General features: G+C 25.8%; 5 protein-coding genes across 8 annotated transcripts in view; 2 read left to right on the plus strand and 3 right to left on the minus strand.

Annotated features, from left to right (window-relative positions):
* LOC122505534 overlaps positions 1 to 6,443 on the minus strand; it is a 59,385-nt gene extending 52,942 nt beyond the window's left edge. For 2 of the 3 annotated variants that reach the window (XM_043617223.1, XM_043617221.1), the window contains exon 1: positions 4,316 to 4,688. The gene's annotated coding sequence lies outside the window, so the exon portion shown is untranslated. Of the gene's footprint in view, positions 1 to 4,315; positions 4,689 to 6,425 lie in introns of those variants that run through there. The other variant, XM_043617222.1, reaches the window with a different exon arrangement.
* LOC122505536 (EARP and GARP complex-interacting protein 1) lies at positions 4,837 to 7,329 on the plus strand. Its single transcript, XM_043617225.1, has 6 exons — positions 4,837 to 5,170; positions 5,389 to 5,614; positions 5,977 to 6,197; positions 6,442 to 6,620; positions 6,711 to 7,007; positions 7,126 to 7,329. The coding sequence occupies exons 1-6, from the start codon at positions 5,129 to 5,131 to the stop codon at positions 7,286 to 7,288; spliced, it is 1,128 nt and encodes a 375-aa protein (XP_043473160.1). The 5' UTR covers positions 4,837 to 5,128; the 3' UTR covers positions 7,289 to 7,329.
* On the minus strand, positions 7,265 to 8,653 carry LOC122505537 (RNA-binding protein pno1). Its single transcript, XM_043617226.1, has 3 exons — positions 8,437 to 8,653; positions 8,218 to 8,307; positions 7,265 to 7,964 (listed from the first exon to the last, which is right to left on the minus strand). Exons 1-3 carry the CDS (start codon positions 8,506 to 8,508, stop codon positions 7,437 to 7,439), a joined length of 690 nt encoding a protein of 229 aa, XP_043473161.1. The 5' UTR covers positions 8,509 to 8,653; the 3' UTR covers positions 7,265 to 7,436.
* Positions 8,654 to 10,112: 1,459 nt separating this feature from the next.
* On the plus strand, positions 10,113 to 12,848 carry LOC122505538. Its single transcript, XM_043617227.1, has 2 exons — positions 10,113 to 10,271; positions 12,407 to 12,848. The coding sequence occupies exon 2, from the start codon at positions 12,407 to 12,409 to the stop codon at positions 12,701 to 12,703; it is 297 nt and encodes a 98-aa protein (XP_043473162.1). The 5' UTR covers positions 10,113 to 10,271; the 3' UTR covers positions 12,704 to 12,848.
* A 1,602-nt stretch (positions 12,849 to 14,450) lies between these two features.
* LOC122505533 (FACT complex subunit spt16) lies at positions 14,451 to 22,981 on the minus strand. Of its 2 annotated transcripts, XM_043617219.1 has the most exons (20): positions 22,654 to 22,981; positions 22,460 to 22,564; positions 22,220 to 22,384; positions 21,991 to 22,143; positions 21,746 to 21,892; positions 21,223 to 21,489; positions 20,803 to 21,138; positions 20,360 to 20,729; positions 20,081 to 20,279; positions 19,602 to 19,983; positions 19,013 to 19,195; positions 18,712 to 18,843; positions 17,544 to 17,713; positions 17,015 to 17,198; positions 16,788 to 16,869; positions 16,554 to 16,710; positions 16,140 to 16,232; positions 15,860 to 15,919; positions 15,616 to 15,771; positions 14,451 to 14,500 (listed from the first exon to the last, which is right to left on the minus strand). In XM_043617219.1, exons 1-20 carry the CDS (start codon positions 22,720 to 22,722, stop codon positions 14,494 to 14,496), a joined length of 3,417 nt encoding a protein of 1,138 aa, XP_043473154.1. In that variant the 5' UTR covers positions 22,723 to 22,981; the 3' UTR covers positions 14,451 to 14,493. The 2 variants fall into 2 exon arrangements, with proteins under 2 accessions (XP_043473154.1, XP_043473155.1); XM_043617220.1 differs by lacking the exon at positions 15,860 to 15,919.
* Between the last annotated feature and the right edge of the window lie 346 nt (positions 22,982 to 23,327).

Raw genomic sequence — 23,327 nt, forward strand, 5'->3', positions numbered from 1 at the left:
ACGCAAAAATCATTTTAAAATTTTACACCCTTACAAAAATTAAAAACAATTGTTTTGATTTTCATTAGATAAAAAAATAAAAATTTTGCTCTTAAATTTTTACAGCAAAAGTTTTAAATTCTTAAATTATATATTAATTATTAAAAATTACAAAATTACTAAAAATTACTGTAAATCTAAAATATTTACTAGAATTGCACAAAATAAAATTTTTCCAAAATATTTATTTAATTTATTATTGAAACTAAATTTTATTTGATAAATTTATTTGGCCTTTTAAGAAGGGTAAATTTTCTTTCAATTTTCTCATTTCACCGTAAATCAACGTTAACTTATCCCTGAAATAAATAATTTCAGATGTAATATATTAATATATAGAATAAGACGCAGCATTATTAACTGGTAATAAATTTAACCTTGAATTTAGAACAATAGAAGTCACAATTGGGTGTGTGCGTTAAGTTATATTATTTAAAGAAAAACGCCTCGATTATAATGATTAGTCGTAAGAAAAAATTAATTTTTGAACTTTTTCTACGTCTTACTATTTGAGAAATGAATATTTAATATTTTTAACATTCAAAATATTTTTTAGTCTTTTATATTAAATTTTTAAATTTTTATATTAAAAATTTTTTCTTTTTTCTTTTAAATCTATTTATTTATTTATTAATAAAAAATTTAAATTAAAATGGAAAATTATAATTTTCTATTTTTATTCAAATAACCGTGATTACTTATCTATATTATTAAATAAATATTTACTTGAATCAAATAATTTTTATTTAAGTCAATTAAACTGTATTTGAATCAATAATCTCAGTATACTTGAAGTAAATCGATTGCTTTGAAGTAAATTTTTAATAATTTTCAATATTAATATTAATAGTAGGGGAACATAGTCTAGGTCGGCCACCTTTTTGACTTTTGTTTATAACTTTTTTTTAAAAATGAATTTGGACAATTGAAGTATATGGTTGGAAAGTCCTGTTTAATAGGAACATTTTTTCTGTACAAAGTAAATTGACAGGTTTAAAAATGAAAAAGTTATAAAGATTTAAAAAAAAAAAAATTTGTAGTCCAGGTTAGCCATTACAGTCAAGGTCGGCCATGTTTAAAATTCAAAGGGCATTAATCGTTAAAAAATAAAATAACATGTTTGGAGTTACGGAAAATTGATTCTTTATTGTTTACAGTTTGTAACTTAATGAAATAACAAAATAATAACAATAAACAATATAAAAAAATAAATATAAATAAAAAAAAGTTTTGCACTAAAATATTAATAAAATTAAATAAAAATATTAATAAGATGATCAATTATATTATGAGTTATACAGAATTGCAGTTTTTGCAAATGAAGTAGCTCGTCCTCAACTTTGCGCATTTTAAACACATAGTGGCCGACCTTGACAGTAAGTAACATTACCGAATTGTTGTAAACAAAAAGAAATACGTTTCGGGATTCGATTTTTTACTTTGTTTTCCTTTCAACCATGAGTCCCACAAATTTTCTGCATACTTGCCTTGACGATTCAATTTGTTTTTTATCTTTTATTAATGGTTTTTCACATTATGCACAAAACTTTTTTTGAGCTTTTTTTGTACCGACGTCACAGAAAACACAATTTTCGATTTTCCGAAAATGTAATTGAACAAAAAGTTAGGTTTCACTAAGACAAGCTTCGACAAAAATGCGCGTAGGTGGCGCTAGTGAACTTGACAAAAAAACGCGAGTGGCCTACCTAGACAGTAGGCCAACCTTGACTACATTCCCCTAAAAAAATTATAATAAATAAAAATAATAATTTGTCAACTATATTATTATTATTTATAATTATTATATTTTGTTATATTATTATCAATTATTATAATTAAAAATACGTACTTTTAAAATTTTTGGTGAAAATTCAAAAAAATCTCTAATTTGCATTAGTTAATTAATTTTTAGAACATCTGCGAAAAATAATATTTTCAATAGATCAAAAGGGACTGGGCGCACATTACTGGCCCTTAGGCACGTTTAAAGTGCGTTGAAGTCTGAAGACTATAGAAAAAGAATTCACGATCGACATTAAAGATAACATTGTCACGTTTTATGTTTCATGTTGTGACACATCACGTTTAAGCAACAATAATTCCTCAACTGTAATTGCTTTTACGTGCCACCGACAAATCTTTTCCCCTCAATAATAATTTCCTTCCACCCAAAAAATTCTCTATTCCACAATTTTGTGAAAAAAAAATCATTAAAAATAAACACGAGCCAAAAAAATTTGCTGCGATTATAATCTAAAATCCGTTTTGTAAAACAATCGAAAAAAAGAATTCACAGCTAGCAAGAATATTAATCTTCAAATTAAATAATAATTAGGTAATAGAATATAATTTACTATTATTATAACTATTATTATTAAACCTAACTATTATTACACTAAAAAAAAATTTATTTGATTCAAATAACCGATTAATTGATAATTATCAATTAAATATTTAATTGAATCAAATAATATTTATTGGAGTCAATTAAATGGTATTTGCTTCAAATACTGATATTATTGGTTCAAATACCATTTAATTAACTCCAATAAATATTATTTGATTCAAGTAAATATTTAATTGATAATAGTCAATTAATCGGTTATTTGAATCAAATAAATTTTTTTTTCAGTGTATTATTATTATTATTAATATTTTTTACTATTTTGTTAAAGTTGATATTTATTATTATTTTTGTTATTAATTAATAAATTTCATTGTTGTTAAATTATACAGTTGATAAATAATAACAATAATAGTAATAATATTACTGTTATAATAATAGTTACAGAATAATTAATAATATTTTATTAATAACTACACGTTAGGAAAATTCTTATCTCAAAAAAATTATCTTAATTGAATTGTTTCACCTCCAATAATCATGTCTAATTCAATAATTAATATTTCAAACTAGAGGAAATGATTTATTTTTGAAATACCTGATTGTAGGGTAAAGAAAAAAGCAGAAACCGTCAATTAGGTCCTGGCGATAAAATAAGAAGATAAAATGTTGTTTAATATTTCCGGAATGACTATAATACACTAAACTCGAATATCTTTTATTTTTATAAAATATTCTTCATATCTTCCTTGGAAAACTTATTTCATGGATTTATATATTCAAACGACGAGACAGATTTAATTGATCGCTCGCGCCTCCACGTCCGGTCAATTCCCTGGCAACAGGGTATGGCAACTTGATCACGTGGTTTCAACCACTTTTTTTTTTTTAAAAGAAGAAAAAAAATAACTGACCAACATCTTTAGCTTGCTTATAATATACACAAACTTTTCCATTGCTTCAAGTTTTGTGTGTATATTATAAACTTTGTATATTATAATACACAATTTTCCAATACCGTTATTTCTATTTTTTTAATTTCTCACTTTCAAAGAAAATTTATTCATGCGACTTGAAAATTTATTTCTATTTCATTTTTATTTTAATTGAAAATAGTTGTTGTATTTTAATTATTGGATAGAAGTCGAAGAATGTTAAATTTATCCAATTCATACAATTTATATATTTGCTTAATTTCATTTAATTTATATTATTTTATATCATTTCTCGAATTGGGTTATCTTGGAAGAATTTGATATACTTAGCATCCTGTTAACTGATAAATCCTAAGTATGTAATAAATATTTCATACCAATGTGTTCGTATATCAAAGTATTCGTTTAATTTTTAAATATTTATGAACGAAACAATTTTTCTTCTAATCTTTAATTTCATAACAGAGTTTTATTCTCTCTAGATTTTGTTTCATCATAATATTGACAAATTCAGAGAGAATAATTCTAAATAATTAAACTTTGGCAATCTTCGTTACAAAACGAAATTTTTAAAAGAAAATAAAAAATCTAAGTCATAACCTTAAATATAATTCCTCTTTACTGAATATGTAACTTTTCTTTTTTTTGCAACTTTCATTCGAAGGACATCACGACTTTCCTACTTTTCACCATATGATGTCAATTTTTCGTTTATGTTCGACTTTACTTATAAGAGAGAAAAGAATCAAATTGTCGCGAACAGTTTACACTATACTTTAAAAACAATAGGGGAATTTACAATAAAAATAATTTTGATAAATTTTTTGCAAGGTGGCTCAAAACCGGATCCGTTTTAAAGGCCATACAGTTGTGAACAGTCCTTTCTATCTCTTGTCTCTGTGACGATATATTCATCCTTTAATCGTCAACATTTGACTTTTATTCACTAACAACAAACATTCAGATTGAATTTAATTCAGAAATTTTAATTACTTACTTGTGACAATAATTGTAGTCTCAACATTTCTCTGTGTCAAAAAACAGGGCACAGGTGCACTCATTCGCGAACCGAAACACAAACACATTCACTCACATATACACAAGTAGGAAGAGCAAGTTTTTTTTATATGTTTTTGCAAAGGACCAAGATGAGAATCAAGAAAACGACAACATTTCTCTGTTAGTGGGAAAATTTAAAGGGCTCCTTTTTTCAGACGCGTTTCATTCAATAATTATTTACTCTCATTAGTTTCATTTATTGACAACAATAACAAAACGGAAAAACTAAATATTAACTTCAACTTCCCTCACACAATGTTGATAGAACAACTGTGGGTCTCTCTGGTTGTATTTGACATAATTCATTTGGTGACCCCACGTCAACTGAAGAGCGCACGCGCGCATTTCGAGTCCTTGACAAGGAGGAGGAGTGGGGGGAAGAAAAATTACCAAAGGTCGATAAGATAGATATCTTTTAATTTTGCGCCTGATAGATGATAATCTCCAAACACGTGCTGATTACATCTTGTATTCTACAGGGGCACTCGTTATATTGTTGAAATAAATAAAAATAGTAAGGTAGTAGTAACATTTAAGATAAAAAGAAGTGATAAAATTAAAAAGAATTTATTAAAAAGGATAATTCGAAAGTGAATAATTAAAAAATTTATAAACTGTGGAAAAAGAATGGAAATAATATTGACTATTGTCAACTATTGTTGAAACGTCAAAATGGTAAACGTCACCTGTCAAATGTTACAACAAAAACATTGAATACCGAAAAGAGTGAATATTGTTCGTATTTTAAAAAATGGAAAACGATAATCCTGTCATATATGGTCTTGAATTTCAGGTAAGAAATAATTATACCAATAAATTTCATTGTTTTTGAAATATTGCTATTGCTATCAACTGTAGTTTTTAAGGTTATGTTACCCAGGAAATTCTTTTTCTAATAAGAGAATTTCTTTTCAAAAAATTACTATATCAAGAGTTTTTTTTTTAATAAAAAAATTTTTCAAGAAAAACTGTGAATTCTATGGAAATAAATTGAAGATGATATTATTTTAGGCCAGAGCACTTTCGGCACAAACAGCCGAGACTGACGTTGTACGATTTTTGGTTGGAACTCAATCATTAAAATTCAGTAATAATCAAGTGCACTTAGTGGAACTTAATGAAGAAACGTGTAATTTAAAAACACAAGTCTATCAACATCCCATTGGTGAAATATGGTCCTTACAAGCATCTCCCATGGATCCTGACAAATTTGTCACTTGTTACAATACTTTAAACTGTATGTATACAAAATATTCATTACAAAATTCTATGTGAACTTAAATTGAATTGTATTATTACTTAACAATTATTTAGTAAATAATTGATATCGTATTTATTATACAATATTTTCTAAATATTTATTTAATCAACATTTGCTAAATATTCGTAAACAATATTTGCTAAATATTTATTGATCAATACTTGCAAAATAATTATTAAATAATATTTACTAACAATTGGTTTAATATTTACGGAATAATTATTAAACATTATTAAAAAAAGTAATAAAATTACTACCTAAATAATTTTTAAATAATATTTAGTAATAATTATTGTTGGACTTCAATTAATTTTGTTAACGTAAATTTTTCCTAACAGCTGAAGGAGTTTGTCAAATGAAAGGAGCTCTTTGGAAATTGCCAACATTAAACGAATCTTCAAATGAAATTCTAAAACTCGAAAAATTAGCCGATATTGATACAACACCTTATGGAAATGAATTGAAAATAATAGCCTATCATCCTAGCGATGAAACAAAAGCTGTTTCGGTTGTAGACAATAATTTTATACTTTGGGATTTAAAGAACGATAATCCACAGGTAATTTTACTGTAAATCATAATTTACATGCTAAACAATATTTTCAAGTCTAAGTAAAATGAAAGAATTAAAAAAATCTTAATTCTATCTTCTGAATATTATTCTAAAATGCAAATTTTCAAATCAATAATTCAACAAAAAAATGGTTTAAAATTCATGTAAACAAATAGGTAAAAAAACAAAGATTGTTTTTTGTCATTTAAAAATGAAAAATTAATATTCACATACCTGTATTTAAATATAGGTTGTAACTGTAGGAACATCAGGAAAAACATCTCCAAAATTCACAAACGGTAAATGGAATCCACACAATAGTTGCAATCAATTTGTCACATTAAACGAAAACAATGTTCATGGTTGGGACTTGAGAAATCCTTCGGAAATTTCCTGGAATATTCCAAATGCACATTCACAAATTGTCAGGTAATAAATTAAAATTTAAAAGAAAAAAAAATTACTTTTAACACATTTTATAAATTCTAAAAAGAATAAATTTAACAAATTATTTTCTAGAGATTTGGATTTCAACAGTAATCGACAATACTTTTTGTCAACATGTGGCGACGATGGTTACATGAAATTTTGGGACATTCGCATGACCACCGAACCAGTTATATCGAGAATTGAACATTCCCATTGGGTTTGGAATGTTCGAATAAATCGTTTTCACGATCAATTGGTATTAACGTCGAGCAGTGATTCGCGAGTAATTCTTTGCAGTATTGCATCAATATCTTCGGAACCATTTGGACATGTTGTTTCAACAGAGGAAGATTTAATTCAAGGAGAGGAATCATCAACTAAGGAAAAGTAAGTTTTTAAATTTTAATTAATGTTCTATTCTACTATTTAATCTTACTATTTAAAAAGAGAGTCGAAGAGGAGAAATACTTGAAGAATAAGAAAATAAATAAATGGAACTTTTCAGATTGGAAGACGGAGTTGTTGGAAGATTCGAGGAGCACGAGGACAGTGTCTACGCTGTTGAATGGTCGTCAGCCGATCCATGGACATTTGCATCGTTAAGTTACGACGGAAGATTAGTATTAAATAAAGTACCTCGCAAATACAAGTATCAAATTCTTTTATAGAATTGTAAACATTGTACAGAATAAATTTTAGAGTTTAATAATTTTTAGTTGAAATATTTAGAAAAGAAAAATTCCTAATTATCAATTTAAACCTAGAAAACTATTAACATTCTTATTTCTATGATAATTTTTAAATACCTCTTAAATATTAGAACCTTTCAGCCACTCTGCTAGCGACATTTCTCAATTGACCGTAAACTTTCGATGGCGGACTGCCTAGAATTAAATTACAAATTGCTCGCCTCGCCAATTGAATATTTTGATATGAACCGAGAATATGAACTTTCGAGTCTGCCAGAACAATTCTTGTTTTCGTGACATTTTCAATTGTGTATTTTGTCCTTCCACCTTTACCAGCTAATCTACCAATTGCTCTCGATAAATGATCACCCTTCAGCGGTTTCACATCCTGAATTTCAAAACTCTCGACGAAAAGATCGTCGAGACGTAGGAGTGCAAGTGCATCTTCAACCGCGAAGCCGGAAATGAAGGCTTTCACGAAATCGGCGCCTTTTTGCAGATTTGAAATGTCCGGTGTCTCTGACGATGTTCTGAGTTCTACATTTCGACTTTTCAAATTAAAACGTACCTGAAGTTGTAAGTGTTCGACAAGCGGTGTGAAAATCTTAATCCATTCTTGTTTCAGCGGCGAATATCTGTGAGCTGGCACTGGAACCTGTTTGAAAAATGAAAAGTTAATTTAAATAAATAAAATAATTTATACTTATTATTTTATATTTACTATTCTAAACAATTCAATTATTTTTTTAAATAGTAAAATCTTTGCCAAAATTCAATTATTTTCAATAAAATTTCGCAAAAAATTGAAAATATTTAAAAAGAAAAATTTTTAAAAAAAGTTAGGAAACAAAAAAGCATCTATTTTATAATATTTACTTCTTTCATTTTTATGTAAGTTTTGCAATTACCTTCCGGAATTCATCTCCTTCAACGTTTCTCGATTTTTTTGCAGCAGATTTTCTCTTTACTTTTCCTTCAACTCCGTTTACGGTGTCAACCTTAGTGAAAAAAAACAAAGAATTACAATTTGTTGAATTTATCGTTTTGTTATAATAAACATCAACGATAATTAATAACAAATGTTATTGAAAAAATACGAAGAACACAGAAGCAAAACATAACCTCACCTCCATTTGACTTTCGGATTCATGTCTCCTTTTGTTCTTTTTTGATGCTTCGTCGACTTTCGGTTCACCCATATTTGTTAATTATTAACAATATTTCGTTATAAGGGAAAAGGGACGATATATTTTTCTGATAATAATATTATTTACTTGGTCCACGTGCGTTTAAACGGTTTAAACTATTTCGAGTGTTTTCGTGGTTATGAAGATGAACAGGGTTGGGAAACTAAAATGTACATTGTTGACAATCTAACTTGTCCAATAGGACAGTGCCATGTGAACAGACCCTTACGACTGAAAAATGTCCTATTTTGATTTGCTGTTTTCTATGAATTTATGATATATATTTTACTATTTTGTAATTATTTAATTGCAAAAACACAGATAATTGACTAATTAAACAAAAAGAAAATATTCAATATCTAATTTTACATTTCGGACGTTTCATTGTAAACAGGGCTTATTTTTTTAATTACTTTTAAAAGTTTCTGCTCCCTGCTATGCCTCCATCTTGTAAACATCACTGGAGTAATAATTTATTGTTTTGTTATTAATTTATAAAATTCTATTTTATTTCATCAAGTTCGATTGCCAAGGAAAGAACAATCAAATACAGCAAAATATATTGAAAAGACCATGAATCCTAAATGCTTTTATGTTAAATACCTTTTTATTTTATATCGAAAGTGAATTTTGTTTCGAGCTAGAAAATATTAACTATTAATGTCAATTACTTTGATATTATTTAGAAAAAAATTAATTTATGACATAATTTCCTAATTTATGGATTGTGACTAAATAACTAAATAGAACACTAAAAATATTTTGGAAAAAACTTGAAAAAAATTGGTGTCTTCTTTTTGAGTATTTTTGGACAACGCAGTAATAACAAGAAACGTTATTAATAATGAATAATGGATAAAATATTATGGAATGAAAAACATAATAGAATTTTATGGACGAAAGAGACTTTTCTGTAAATGAAGATCTAATTAAAAGCAAAGGATTCAATGAGTAATTTTAGAGGAATTTAAAATACAAATCTTTCAATGGATAAATTGGTATAAATTTATGGAAGATATTTATGCGAGTAAAAACGATGATTAAATTTAAAATCCTTTGTAGAAAGTTGAATTGAATTTGTTATTATTTGTAGGTCAACTAACACACTAATACTATGAATATATTTTTTTATTTCTTCAACAGGTCGTTATTTAAAACATGTTAAATGTGAACTATGGAGAAAGTTAATTAATGGTATTAATAATACAATTTTCATCATAAAATTTAATGAAAAAATATATATATTCTTCTTCAGAATAGAAACATAATAATTAAAAAAAAAGAAAAAAATAAAGTAAAAGTTCAGTCCTTGAATTAATTGTGTCAATAAGTGACCCAGTGTTGAAACATAATCTTTCAATGAACTCAGCAGCATCTCAATTCTCAATTTTGTACTTTTAATTTTTACCGTATATTCTCTACAAACACATAAAAAAAAAGTAACAAAAAAAGCTCAATTTACTCTTTCTTTCTCCTTTTTTGTAATTTTTCCCAAAAAAAGGAAAAAAAATGGAAAGGATAACAAAAATAAAAAAATTGTTTCTAATTATTTTTCTTTTCTTGATAATTTATAATATCTATAAATAAATTTTTTGGTTACTTTGCTTGCAAGTTGTTCGTGTCCGAAAGAAGGGATAATAATCGACTTTGAATTCTGGAAGATGGGAAGTCTCACCACCCATCAGGATCTCGAATCCCCGCCAGGTATATAAAAGTCACCTCTGTCATGATCTCGTGTTTAGTTTCAGAAAGCAGCAGTCATCGCCTCTTTCACAGTGAGCATTTCAATTTTTAACTATTTATTTAATATTATAGACAGAGGTTTTTTATTTCATTTAATTTTGTACTGTTTACTTAATTTATTTATTACTTAATGTTTATTTTTTATTATTTATTTTCTTAATTTATTATTTAACATTTATTTTTCAGTATTTGTTTTATTTAATTACTCATTTAACATTTATTTGTTTAGTATTTGTTTTATGTAATTACTCATTTTATTTTTTTAGTATTTATTTTATTTAATTGCTCATCTAATATTCATTTTTTTATAATTTACTTCATTTAATTGCTTATTTACTTTTTTTATTTATCCCACAATTAGTGATTATAATAATTATTTATATATTTAAATTCTCATTTCTATAAAAAAAATTGTTTCATTATTTCAAACATTATTTGAGTGTTATTAAATTTTGTTTGAATATTTAAAATCAAATCGCTACAAATTAATAACAAATTCAATTATAAATTCATTATTTATACTCACATTAATTCAAATTGTATTCTAATTAAAATTGTGTTGTAAAAATGCGGTTTTAAACAAAAATTGCATCATCAACAAATAAATCTTCATAGATAAAAAATAAAAGGAAAAAATTGCAAAAAAATGTAAATTTAGTTTAATTTACCAATTATTTTGATTTAAAATGAATGTAAATGTTATTACATAACGAATTCAATTAAATGATTAATTAAATAATTAAGTTAATTCAATTGACTAAAATTCATACATTTTCTGAAATTAAATAATATTTAATATAAAAATTATTATAATAAATTATATTATAAATAATAATTATTATAATAATTTACAATTAAAAAAATGATTATAAAATAATAATGAATATAATAAAAAATTATAAATACTAACATAAATTCTATTAGGATTCGATAAAACTTTAATTTGTCAAAGTGTAAACATTTTTAATATTTATTTTTAAGTTGTCAAAGAAACTTTCTCTTGAAAAAGAATTTAAAAGTTTATTTAAACTTATTTATGAAAAATATTTTGTATAGAAAATTAAAATTGCGAAAAAATCTTTGTGAATAATTATAACAATTGTAAGAATAATAATAATAATTAATAATAATAACAATAATAATTAATATATTAATATAATATATTATTAATATTATTATTATTATTATTATTATTATTATTATTATTATTATTAATTATTATTATTATTCACAAAAAGAAGAATTGTTTGTAAATAATTCCTGGCAAATTTGAAAATATTAGAAATATTTACCATTCCTTCTTTAAAAAAATAATAATGTAATAATAATTAATAATTATATAATAAATATTTTAAAAAAACGTAATATTCCAAATAAACAAAAAAAAAAAGAATAAAAACTTTAAATTGAAATAAAAATTTCTTCGTTCCCCTTAGATTGAAAACATTGCGAATTAATTGCATTCATTTATTCAATTTCTTTGGGATCTTTATGAAAGAAAAAAAAAATAAAAAACAAAACAAAAAAGTTACCTTTGATCGGGTTCATAAGAGGGAAAGTTTTAAGCGTCAGTAACGTGAGAAACTTTCAACCGATCTTCTCTCTCTCCTTTGGGAGTAACGGGGATTTGGTGGCAGGGTCAGTCGCCTTTTTTGGTACCAATGACCCCTTTCAATCTCGACAATTCGCTATCCTGGAAATTTGACATTATTAACAAAATAAAATAATAAACAAACAAAAAAATTATGAAACAAACAATGCATTTTTAAATGTCACAAATTGCACAATATTTAATGATCACGAGATAATTACGATCGATCGTTAAAAGTTACGGGGGAAAAAATTATGAAGAAAAAATGAAACATAATTTTAATGACAGTTTTTTATAAGCCAAACGATATTTTAATAAATCTCAGTTTTTAAATTCTGTAAATTTCATTATTAATTATATAAATAAAAACTATAACAAAATTAAAATTTAATTAAATTAAAATTGAGAAACAATTAATCTTTCCAAATATTTTAATTAATTTAAAATGACTAAAAAAAATAGTTAAATTAAAAATGTAAACATCCAATGAATATAATTAATTAATTATTTTCTTCTCTCACTTCTAGGCGAAATATTTGGCAAATAAAAATTCTCCATTGCATTTTTTGTTTTCAGATGAAGATTTACATTGTAGCGGCAGTTGTATTCCTGGCTGGATTGTCGGCGGCTCGTCCCCAATTAAAGGAAGGACAAATGTTCAGCAATGAGGCGATTCGACAAGCGCAGGAAACTTATTTAATTCCAAAGGATGCTGCGATACAAAATGTTCAGGAGAGTCATGAATTGCGCGCCTATGAATCAATTCCCGGCAATCAGAGAATTAATTTATTTGAAATTTTAGGCGATCAAGTGCCACCCGAGGTCGTTAATAATCTTCAAAGTCAAATCGATCAAATCGGAAAGAATAAATAAGAATTATTTTTATTTATTCAATTTCGCTGATTAATTCGTTACTATCATTTTTGTTGTTTTTGTGATTATGACGTTATTTTAAGTGATGTATATATAAATTTAATTTTTTTACACTTTTTTAAAATAAAAAAAATTTTTACAATAATTGGATGTGGAAATTATTTGATTGTCAATTATTCATTAAAAATATTCGATAAAAATGTTTATTACAAATATATTTACTAGAAATATTTATTACAAATATTTGCTAAAAATATTTATTTCAAATATTTGCTAAAAATATTTTCTAAAAATATTTATTTCAAATATTTGCTAAAAACATTTATTTCAAATATTTGCTAAAAATATTTATTAAAAATATTTGCTAAAACTATTTGCTGAAAATAGTAATAGTAAAAATATTTGTATTAACAGTTAAAAAAAATATTTCAACGATTTTGAATTTTACTTTTGGATTATTTTTTCTCAATAAATTGCGGCTCTGAAAATAAATTCTGACTTAAAATTGAAAATAGTGACTGAAAAGAGAAGTTGATTTTCGAATAAATTGGGACAATTACAAGATTAACAAAGAACATTTTTATGAAACTTAAAAAAAAGAAAAGAAAAATTACGTATGCAATACATGACATGTTCGAGAGAAAGTGACTCAGTGATAAATGGAAAAAGTGAACTTTCACTTTTCATAGATTCACCTTATTATTAAGCAACTTCGTCTTATTTTTGTCGATTACTTTATTACGTGGGGGGGACACAAGAGCATTAAGAATCTTTACATAACACTTTATTCATCGGCCATTAAAGAGAAAAACAAAATTGCATATCGATTATTATTTTTGCATTTCAACATTTTGAATATATTGCACCCATGTTGTTTGAATTTTAAGTCTATTTTTTTATTTTTCTATTTTCCTTTTCATTTAATTTATATTTTCGTTTTTAATTTAAGTCATCTTTAAAAAATAAATTTCAAGCTGAAATAATTTTTGCTACTACAAAAAGAGTAAAATTTCGAATATCTATTCATGTTTTTTCTTTTTTATTGAAAATATCCTGGATCAACATTTTTTTTTTTTTTTTTTGAAGAAAAATAATTAAACTTTGTATATTAATACAGAAACATTAATTAAGAAAGAAAATTAATGTATCGAATAACTTATTTAAACGAAATGACGATTACAAAACTTAATAATAAGTAATTTTTAAATAAGATTAAAAACTATTTTTCGTTAAAAAATTCGTATTTGAAAAGAAACCTAGTTTTTTTAATTTGTGCCACTGAAATTTCAACAGATAAAATTGTAGATTAAATTTTCGTACAAAACAATGTTAATTTCTTGTAGAAATTTTTCTTTTTATAATATATTTTGTATCCGACGTATACATGGAGAAAAAAAATGAAATTCGTTAAATAATTTGAGTTGACGACTTTGCTTTTTTCAGCACGTTAAAAAACAATTTTTTATAGAAAATTGGTTTGTTTTCCTTTCATTATTTCTTGTATCGTTTTTTTCTTTTTGAGTAATCCCTTTGATAGTTCTAAGATTAAAATTAAATTATTCAAATAACGCTAATTGTACCGATTGAGTACAAACGCTATACAAGTATTCTTGTGGTATTCATTGAAAGCAAAAAATAAACTGCAACTTCCAGATTGCATGGAAATAAGAAAACCACTTAAGTTTTTAAACGTTTTTTGAATAAAAAAATAATTTGAACTGTTGAAAATTGTCTTTTTCTGTTTTTGTTTGTTTGTTTATCTATCACTGTTCTCACATTCGGCCCGCACTTTATTTCCTGAAAAAGCAAAATATTTTCATATTTATTCTAAATTATTGTTTATTTTTTTTTGCATTTCTATTAAAATTTTTCATTAATTTCTTTTTCTTTGTGAATGAAATATTTTTTTACAATGAACAACAAAAAATTACTTTGAAACTAATTACTAATTATGGTAAATTTACATATACTGAAATACACTATTCGAAAAACATTTCAAAGATAATTATACATCGTAAAAAATTTGCATTATTAGGAACATGGAATTTCAAGTTAAATTTCAAGCATAAAAGTCGAAATTTGCACTACGTACTAATTAGAATTATGAAACAAAGTTTTTTTTGTAAGACTTTCTTCAAGACAAAGATTATCATTAAAATTCTTTCGATTTAATATATTGTTAAAAGCTATTAAAAATTTGCATTAAAAAAATTGGAATCCCACAGAAAAGTATTTATATACTTCGAAAACAAAGAATTTGACAATTAATATATGAAAAAGGATAAAATATCGATCGATATTGAAAATAATTCTAAGTATGTCAATAAAAATGAAACAGAAAAAGAAATTAAATTAAATTGTAAATCATTAGAAGTGTAAGCTTTCGAAAATTTAATTGTTTTCTAGAATTTTTAATTAAAATTCTTCTCTAAATCAATTATTTAAAAACAAAATTTGAAAACATTAAATTATTAACTAATTTACTAATTAGCTATTTATTGTTTTCAAAAACTTTAATAAAACTCTTTGCAAGAAATTCAATTATTTTATAAAATTTTGATTAACTTTATAAGAATTGAAATGTTTTCAATACAATTTAAATTAAATCCATAGAAAAAATTCAAGTATTTTTAAAAATTTTAATAAAATTCTCTGCAAGATTTTTAATTAGTTTCATAATTTATAAAATTTTTCGCATGAATTTAATTATTTTAAAGAAATTTAATCAAATTCTTCAAAGAAATTCAATTATTACTTCGGAAAATTTTGATAAAATTATTTAAGTTTTGAATTATTTTTATAATTAAATTCTTCGCAAGAAAAATAGAAAATTGAACTTTTGTTTCGGTTAAGTATCGGCTAAACGTAAAAAAAATTCTAAATTAATTAAAGAATAAAAATTATTGGCTCACCTCGATTTTTTGGAACTTTTCCTATCGCCACTATCGTCACGTGAACGTTTCTTGCTATTCGACGATGAATGAGAAGATTTACGTTTATCGTGCTTACTGTTCTTGTCATGCTTATCATGTTTACTGCTCCTATCGTGTCGATCATTCTTCTTTGGACTACATCGTGAAAAAAAATCGGAAAAAGAAGAAAAAAGAAAAATTAATTTATTACATGAATATAAATAATTTCATCATTATTAATCACCTGTGTTTGGACGATTTGGATGGAGATTTGTGTGATCCTCCACTCCGAGATCGATCCGTTCTTTAATAATTATTACATTTCAATTTATTTTAAAACTTAAATATTTTAATTTGAAAAATGAAAAAAACCAAGAAAAACTAGAAATCGAAGAAAATAAATCATTCAAATTAATCGTTGGATTAATTTGAGAATATAAAAAAAGAACCAGTGATTTTGTAATAAATATAAAGAAAATAATTTATAGAAAATAAAAATTAAATTTCAATAAAATTAAATTCACCTGTGTTTGTCCGACGATCTTCTATCCTTGTCTCTGCTGTTTGATGAACTTTTACTTTTCGAATTTGATGAACTTTTGTGCTTCGAGTTATGCCTTCGATAAAAAAAAGGAAACGTATATTAATTTAATTTAAATTTGATTTCATAATTTAATTTAAAATTAGTTTCTTTATTTCATTAATTAAATTAATTTTACTAAATGTAAACAACTTTAATTTAATAAATTTAAAATTGATTTTCAATTGATTTCAATTAACAAAAATTGAGTTAAAAAATTATTTAAAAGTTTTACTTTCTCTTGCTTTTTAAAAATATTACGCAATTTATATCCGGTTTTTAGTTTAAAAAGAAGAACAATTTCTTCACTTTCTTTCTAAAAAAATAAATAATATTTAATACTTTGATTTCTACACACCTATCCTTTGATGATGAATGATGATCCCGTGATTTTTTCTTATTTGTTGAAGTATATTGTTCAACATATTCTCCACGTTCCTTGTCTTCTTCGGCGGCTTCTCTCTCTAAGTCTGACCAATCTTTACCGGATTCTTCAGAACTTCCAAGATCATCATCTGAAAATTAAAGTATTTTCGTATTATTATTATTCTTCTTATTATTTGAATTTAACTTTTGAAATTAAAAATAATACCTTCACCACTTTCAGAATCTTCAGATGCCTCCGAGTATTCTGATTCATCCTCCGATTCTTCCTCGCTTTCAATGTCAGTTGGCTGGAAAAGAAGAAAACAATGAGAAAAAAAAGAAAATTAATAAGTTTATAACAATTGAAATTTAATTATTTAATTGTAAAATTTAATTATTTTATTGTTTAAAAAAAAGCAATAAAGTGATAAAAAAAAGGACAAAGATTATTACTTCGTAAGCTTCATCCTCGTCTTCTTCTTCATCCTCTACTTCTTCCTTTTCATTATCACTATCGGGATCCAAAAACGACCAGCCGCCAGTCTCGAAAAATTCTTCTGGATTCTCCGTAATTGTTTTCATAATTTTTCCCCAATTCAATGACTGTACACCCTCTGAATATCGAATGTCGCACGAACTATCAAAAATAAATTATAAAATGTTTAATTTCAGAATATAGAAATTTTGAAAATTTATTTTAAACAACAAGATATTTATGCTTTTAAAATAAATTTTGAAACTAATTTATTTTAAGAAATTATAAATTCCGTGATAAATAATTTCTAAAATTATTCTAGGATAACTAGAAATTCTAGGATAAATTTCTTATTTAATAATAATTTATAATATTTATCCTATACAATAATGACATTCAATAGATAATTAAATTTTAGAAAAAAAAATTGTTATTAAATTACAATTTAATTGATTGTATCTAATAATTACTGGTATGTAGGGAAAATTTGTAGATTTTAATACGTACTTGAGCCATTCTTTGACGTGATCTAACATATGCATGGGAATAGCATTGACCATTGCTGTTTTTTTATGATAATCCTTGAAAACAAAGATCATATCGAAATTTTTCAAGTGGAATTGAACTCTCTCAAAGTGAACAAGTTCAACGTCTTCGAGTGTAATTACAAATGGAGGCTGAAATAGAAAAAAATTTGCTTTTAATTAAAGTAATTTTTATTGGTTAAAAAGAATAATTAAATTACTACCTATATTAAAAATTATTATAATTATTATGATAAAATAATAGGAAAAATAAAAAGAAATGAAAAAAAGTATCAAGAAGTAAAAATAGTTATAACAAATAAAAATACTGTCAAGAAATAAAAAATAGTAACAAAAAATGAAAATAATAACAAGAAATAAAAATAGTAACAAAAAATAAAAATAGTAACAAGAAATAAAAATCAACAAAAAAATAAAAATTGAATTTCTGCGAAGAATTTTATTATTTAGCCAAAGAATGACATTTTTTCAATGCATTTTAATTGAATTGTTTTGTTATAAAGAATTTTACTGAAATTTTTCAAAATAATAAAATATTTACTAAGAATTTTATTAAAATTCTTTAAAATAATGAAATTTCTGCAAAAAATTTGATTAATTATGAAAATAATTCAATTCTCATAAAATAATTCTATCAAAATTTTTCAAAGTAATTGATTTAGTGTGAAGAATTTTATTAAAAGTTAGTAAAATAATTAAATTTCTGCGAAAAAAATTTATAAATTTATTAAAGCAATTGAAATCTTGTAAAGAATTATATATTTAAATTTTCAAAAATAATTAAATTTTTTCTAGGAATTTAATTAAAATTCTATTGAAAATATTTTAATTCACATAAAGAATTGAATCAAAAATTTTTCAAAATAATTTAATTCTTTTGAGATATTTTATTGAAACTGTATTGAAAATAATTGAAATTCCTGCGAAGAATTTTATTAAAATTTTTTAAAACAAATAATAATAATTAATTAGTTTTGTGCGTAATGACAAGTAATAAAAATATTAATAAAAAATTAAAAGTGCAACAAGAAGTAAAAATTAGTATCAAAATAAAAATTCTAACAAAAAGTGAAAATAGTAAATGATAAAATTTTCCTAAATTCCAAATAGATAAAAAGAAATATAATTACCCATTCTGTGAGATTTACAAGACAACCACTTGTTGGTTGTAAAAGAACAGTGCTTCTGTATGGTGCACCAGGAAATCCAAGTTCTCTGAATGGAGTATCGAATTCAATTTCCTGCTTCGTCAAACTCTCAACCTGAAAAATTAAATTATTTCAAGCAAAAAAATGAATATACTTCGTACAAGAATAAAATAAAATCAAATACAAATAATGAAAATAAGAATAGAATAAAATAAAGAGAATGCAAAGAAAAGTGTTTAAAATAAAAGTAAAAAATAAATACATAGATGGATGAAAATTGTACCTTTTCACAAAAGCTCTTAAATGCAGTTTTTAATTTGTGCCTCAATTCTCGTTCTGATTGTTCCGCGGCAAGATCGTCACGATCATGCATGTGTTGATGCTTTCCAAGATCTGTTGTAATTTCTCCCACTTCCGTGTAAAATTGTACATCCACGTGTTTCTTTTTACCAAACATGATGGCATGCTAGAAAAAAATAAAAGATTCTCTTTCAAATTCTGTGCTTGCTAAACAAAAATATACGTTAAATAATTTATTTCAAATTCCTGTTTGTTCTTGCAATGAAAATCTGAGGATTGATTAAATGAAAATTATAATTTTAGATTTTAAATTTACAAATAAAAATTTGATTCAAATTTTAAATAGTTAAAGTCATATGTTCAATTTAAATTTTAAATTCAAATATTAAAGTCGAATGTTAAATTTAAATATTAAATTCAAATATTAAAGTGAAATGTTAAATTTAAATGTTAAATTCAAATATTAAAGTCAAATCTTAAATTTAAATGTTAAATTCAAATATTAAAGTCAAATGTTAAATTCAAATTCAAATATTGAAGTCGAATTTTTAATAAAATTTAGAAAATAATACCTTCAAGTGAAAATGAAGAAGAATAATCATTTCACCGTCACAGGGTTGAAAGAAGGCGTTTTTAATATTATTGTAGAGAATATCGACTTTGTCGCCTCTCACGGAAGTGTAACGGAAACCATTCGTGTGTGCCTCAAGTCCACCCGTCATTCTTTTCGTCACAATATTTGGCCGAATATACAAATCCTTAAGTTTTGGGTTACCTTTATTCGGCGATAGAATCAGTGTATCTTGTTTAACAAGATCCTCTTTTTCCTTCTCCTCAGCTTCTCGATTCTTAAATTTCTTTTGTACTTCCTTGATTAATCTAAACGCCGTACTCAAATTTGACGAAGGAGCTGAAATCTCGCCGGGTTCTTTGGTATTCGTACTCCGATACGTTCTAAATAATCCCAAAACAATTTTAAAAACAAAAAAACAAGTCTTTTGAGTTTCATTTTCAAAAGGTTAATTTTTTTTCATTTCTCTAAAATACTCACACTTCTTTAACAAAAGTGGCGTCTGGTTGTGGATAAGTTCCACCTTCGTTACGTCCCATTGTTGCTCCAGGATGGAAAAAGTTTATTCTAAGATACGTGTAATCTCCTTCGACTGATTGCGATATATTTTTTATCGTTGATATGTGGAATGGTACGGGATACGAATAAATTGGCAAAATTACGGTTTCGTACTTTTTATCTAGAAAACAATTGAAAGTAGTAATTATTTTCTTTTATTATTAAGAATTAATTAAAAAAAAAAACTCTTTCGTAACTCACCAACGTAAAGTTTCAAATCGGATACTTCCGGTTCTCTAGGCATATGATTGGTCGACTTGTAAGAAACTGTTGATTTACGTATTTTCTCTTGCTCCTTAGTACCGGATTTTTGAGCCAATCGCGCTTTCGCCGCTTCATTAAGTTGCTGGGCCAATTCCTTTTGATGCTGTTTACGTTTCTCTTCAGAACTATGCTCGGTTCTTAATTTTGATTCAATGACGGCTGTTCTTTTACCTCTTCCCAAAATCTCCTTTTGTTTTGTTACTTCCGGTTCACTCTCCTCACCATCTTCATCATCGTCTTCCTTAAATGTTATTCCGATATTCTTCACCTTTTTCTTCGACGGTGTCAAGATTGACGCCGGTTGTTCCTGCGAAAAAAAATATTATTAATAAATAGCAAATTGTAAATTTCGATTCATTTACATAAAAAAAGAAATTTACATCATTGACCATAACGGTATCGCCAATAAAAAGCGCATAGATCTTTCCTTCCTTTTCCTTAGCGTCCGGATTACTCAGATTTGAAAGGCCAACGTTGACATTAAAAACCATTCCCTTTCTTGCGATGGCGTTAGTTTTTGGTCCCAACAGAAGAGAACTTTCTCTGAATTCAATGCCCATTGCAAAACCAAAATTTTTCGTTAAATGATCCAACATCGATGGTTTTTGATCCTTTACGAATTTCACACCAGTGTCATAAACATCGCTTAATTTTGTTCCCGTTGTTAGTTTCTTTAAAATCTCCTCTTCCAATTGTAGCAAAAAATTGTAATTTTCCTGCAAAAATAGTGCAAAATGGAAAAATATTTATAAAAACGAAATAATAAAGGGATAAAAATGATAATTAAATTGATTATTCACCTCAATTGTTTTTGTTGGATTGACTAAAATTGTTCTGACAATATTTGAACAGTATGACTTGTATCTTGCGCCGAGGGAACACACAATTACACCAAAATGAAGTACATTTTTATCACTAACGACACTGAATTTCAGGGAATAATGCCCACCACTCTGAATAATTGCGGGATAACACATATCAATTTGCGAGACATCAACGCTGCTCACGTATTTGTCATTTGAAATAGCGGCGTCGACACCTTCTGCAAGTTTCGAGTGTTTCACTTTCTGGAAAAATAGAAAAAAACAATTCACTTAATATTTTCCACATCAGGGTTGATACAAAAATTTGATTTTATTTTTTCCCTATCCCTTCACTAATTTTTATTTTCCCTGACTTTTCACTGAATGCCCTAATTTTTCTGATTTGTGTAAAACCACAAATCTGAAGATGTAGAATGTAGGAATATTTTCATTTAATTCGCAAAAAAATGGTAGAAATAATAAATTTTAATACTTGAAAAGTGGAAATATATAAAAGTACCTTATCTGAGTCGATAATTTCCATAATTTGCTCCTTCAGGTACTTCATGAAGACGTCGACAGACACGAGACAAGCTTTTTTTATTGTGAGAATTTCAATATCTTCCTTCGGGCACATAATATAAGCAGCTGCCGCACTAACGTCGACCTTAAGAAAGAAATTCGCCATAAATGTAATTAAAAACAATGTTTCTAAAATAAATATTACTATTCTAAAAATGGAAGAATAAATATATTTTTTCCTACGGTATCAAAGGACTCGTTTTTCAAAGCAGCTCGCCATGCGTCCATAAAAGCTCCTGGATAATTTTCCTTCGAAAATACGCCCAACATTTTACCCTTTTTACTCTCCTTGATAACTTCAATTAATTTTGCAAAATTTGCTTTATCTTCGTCCGACTGAAAAAGAGGAAAAATTCCTTTAATTTTCAAATATTTCAAAGCTATAAACGATTCAGTAACAAATGAAACTTACTCTATCCCTCACGAGAAGTTTAACAGGTGGAATTTCACAATCTTCGCTTTTTAAACCTTCGACCTTTCTCAAAAATTCAATCTTTTTCTTACTGGCCAAAAAGTAGATGGATTCCTTAGCCAAGATCATTATAGTATCCGTGAGCTCGTAACTCAAGAGCCATGTCTATTAATTAAAGAAGAAAAAAATCATTACACGAAAAAGGAAAAATTAGAAAAGCAATAAAGAAAAAATATTCACTTGAAGTGCCGTGGATTTACTGTAAACAATTTCCTCATCAGTGCCAACGGCAGAGACGAGACAATCCATTTTACTGAAACTGTCATCGTGGAGAGAATTTCCATCCTTAAAAAAAGCAGAAATATAAAATAATAACACTTTTAACAAAAGGAAATAAAAAGTTGAATGTTAATTATCATTTACTAATTAATTACCTTCCATGCGGCATAGAGACGCTTCATGCGTCGAATAAATGTTTCTTTGTCGAGTGATACGTTAGCCATAATTTGTTTTTAGGTTGTTCACCGCAAGCACGCGGTTCAAAATCACACACGAAAAATTATGTTAACTCCAAGAACAGACTGATAAAATTAATTAGCAACGAAATAATTAATGGCAAGCTCAATCTCGATACAATGAAATTTACATTTTTCTCTATAATTTCGTAATGAAAAAAATATATATTTTGTGTGATCAATTTACGCTTCACGGCTTCCACCTCGCGTGTTGTATATTAGGAGATGGCTATGAACAGAATGGCGGGATTTTGTAAATTGGAATCTTATAAGTACTAAAGCGTAATTCACACTACCTTTTTTAAGAGAGAAAAAACAAAGACAGTCGAAAATTGGGAAAACAAGAGAAAAATTCTTGTTAAAAAGAACTAAACAGGAGATTTATAAACAAAAATCATTGACTTAATACAAAAAAGAGGAAAATATAAATTTTCAATTTTCTATTTATCAAACTTGTAGCTTTTGCATTTTTCCCTTCTATTTTTGTCCGGAAGTTAATTTTGCGAAAAGTGACAACTTCAGGTTGCAACTTTACGCTTCCTACCGTCCCAACCCTGATGGGAGTAATATTTTAAGGCGACTTTTCATGAAAC

This window comes from Leptopilina heterotoma, unplaced genomic scaffold (genome assembly GCF_015476425.1).
Source record: "Leptopilina heterotoma isolate Lh14 unplaced genomic scaffold, ASM1547642v1 Lhet_36, whole genome shotgun sequence".
Taxonomy (NCBI): domain Eukaryota; kingdom Metazoa; phylum Arthropoda; class Insecta; order Hymenoptera; family Figitidae; genus Leptopilina; species Leptopilina heterotoma.

Coding starts and splice junctions, on each gene's coding strand:
- LOC122505536 (XM_043617225.1), top strand. CDS start 5,129: ATGGAAAACGATAATCCTGTCATATATGGTCTTGAATTTCAG. Junction 5,615..5,976: donor TTGTTACAATACTTTAAACT/GTATGTATACAA, acceptor TTTTCCTAACAG/CTGAAGGAGTTTGTCAAATG. Junction 6,198..6,441: donor TAAAGAACGATAATCCACAG/GTAATTTTACTG, acceptor ATTTAAATATAG/GTTGTAACTGTAGGAACATC.
- LOC122505537 (XM_043617226.1), bottom strand. CDS start 8,508: ATGGGTGAACCGAAAGTCGACGAAGCATCAAAAAAGAACAAAAGGAGA. Junction 8,308..8,436: donor AATCCGAAAGTCAAATGGAG/GTGAGGTTATGT, acceptor TTTTTCACTAAG/GTTGACACCGTAAACGGAGT. Junction 7,965..8,217: donor AAGGAGATGAATTCCGGAAG/GTAATTGCAAAA, acceptor TTTTTCAAACAG/GTTCCAGTGCCAGCTCACAG.
- LOC122505538 (XM_043617227.1), top strand. CDS start 12,407: ATGAAGATTTACATTGTAGCGGCAGTTGTATTCCTGGCTGGATTGTCG.
- LOC122505533 (XM_043617219.1), bottom strand. CDS start 22,722: ATGGCTAACGTATCACTCGACAAAGAAACATTTATTCGACGCATGAAG. Junction 22,144..22,219: donor AACTTCTCGTGAGGGATAGA/GTAAGTTTCATT, acceptor CCTCTTTTTCAG/TCGGACGAAGATAAAGCAAA. Junction 15,920..16,139: donor AGATCGTCGGACAAACACAG/GTGAATTTAATT, acceptor TAATTATTAAAG/AACGGATCGATCTCGGAGTG.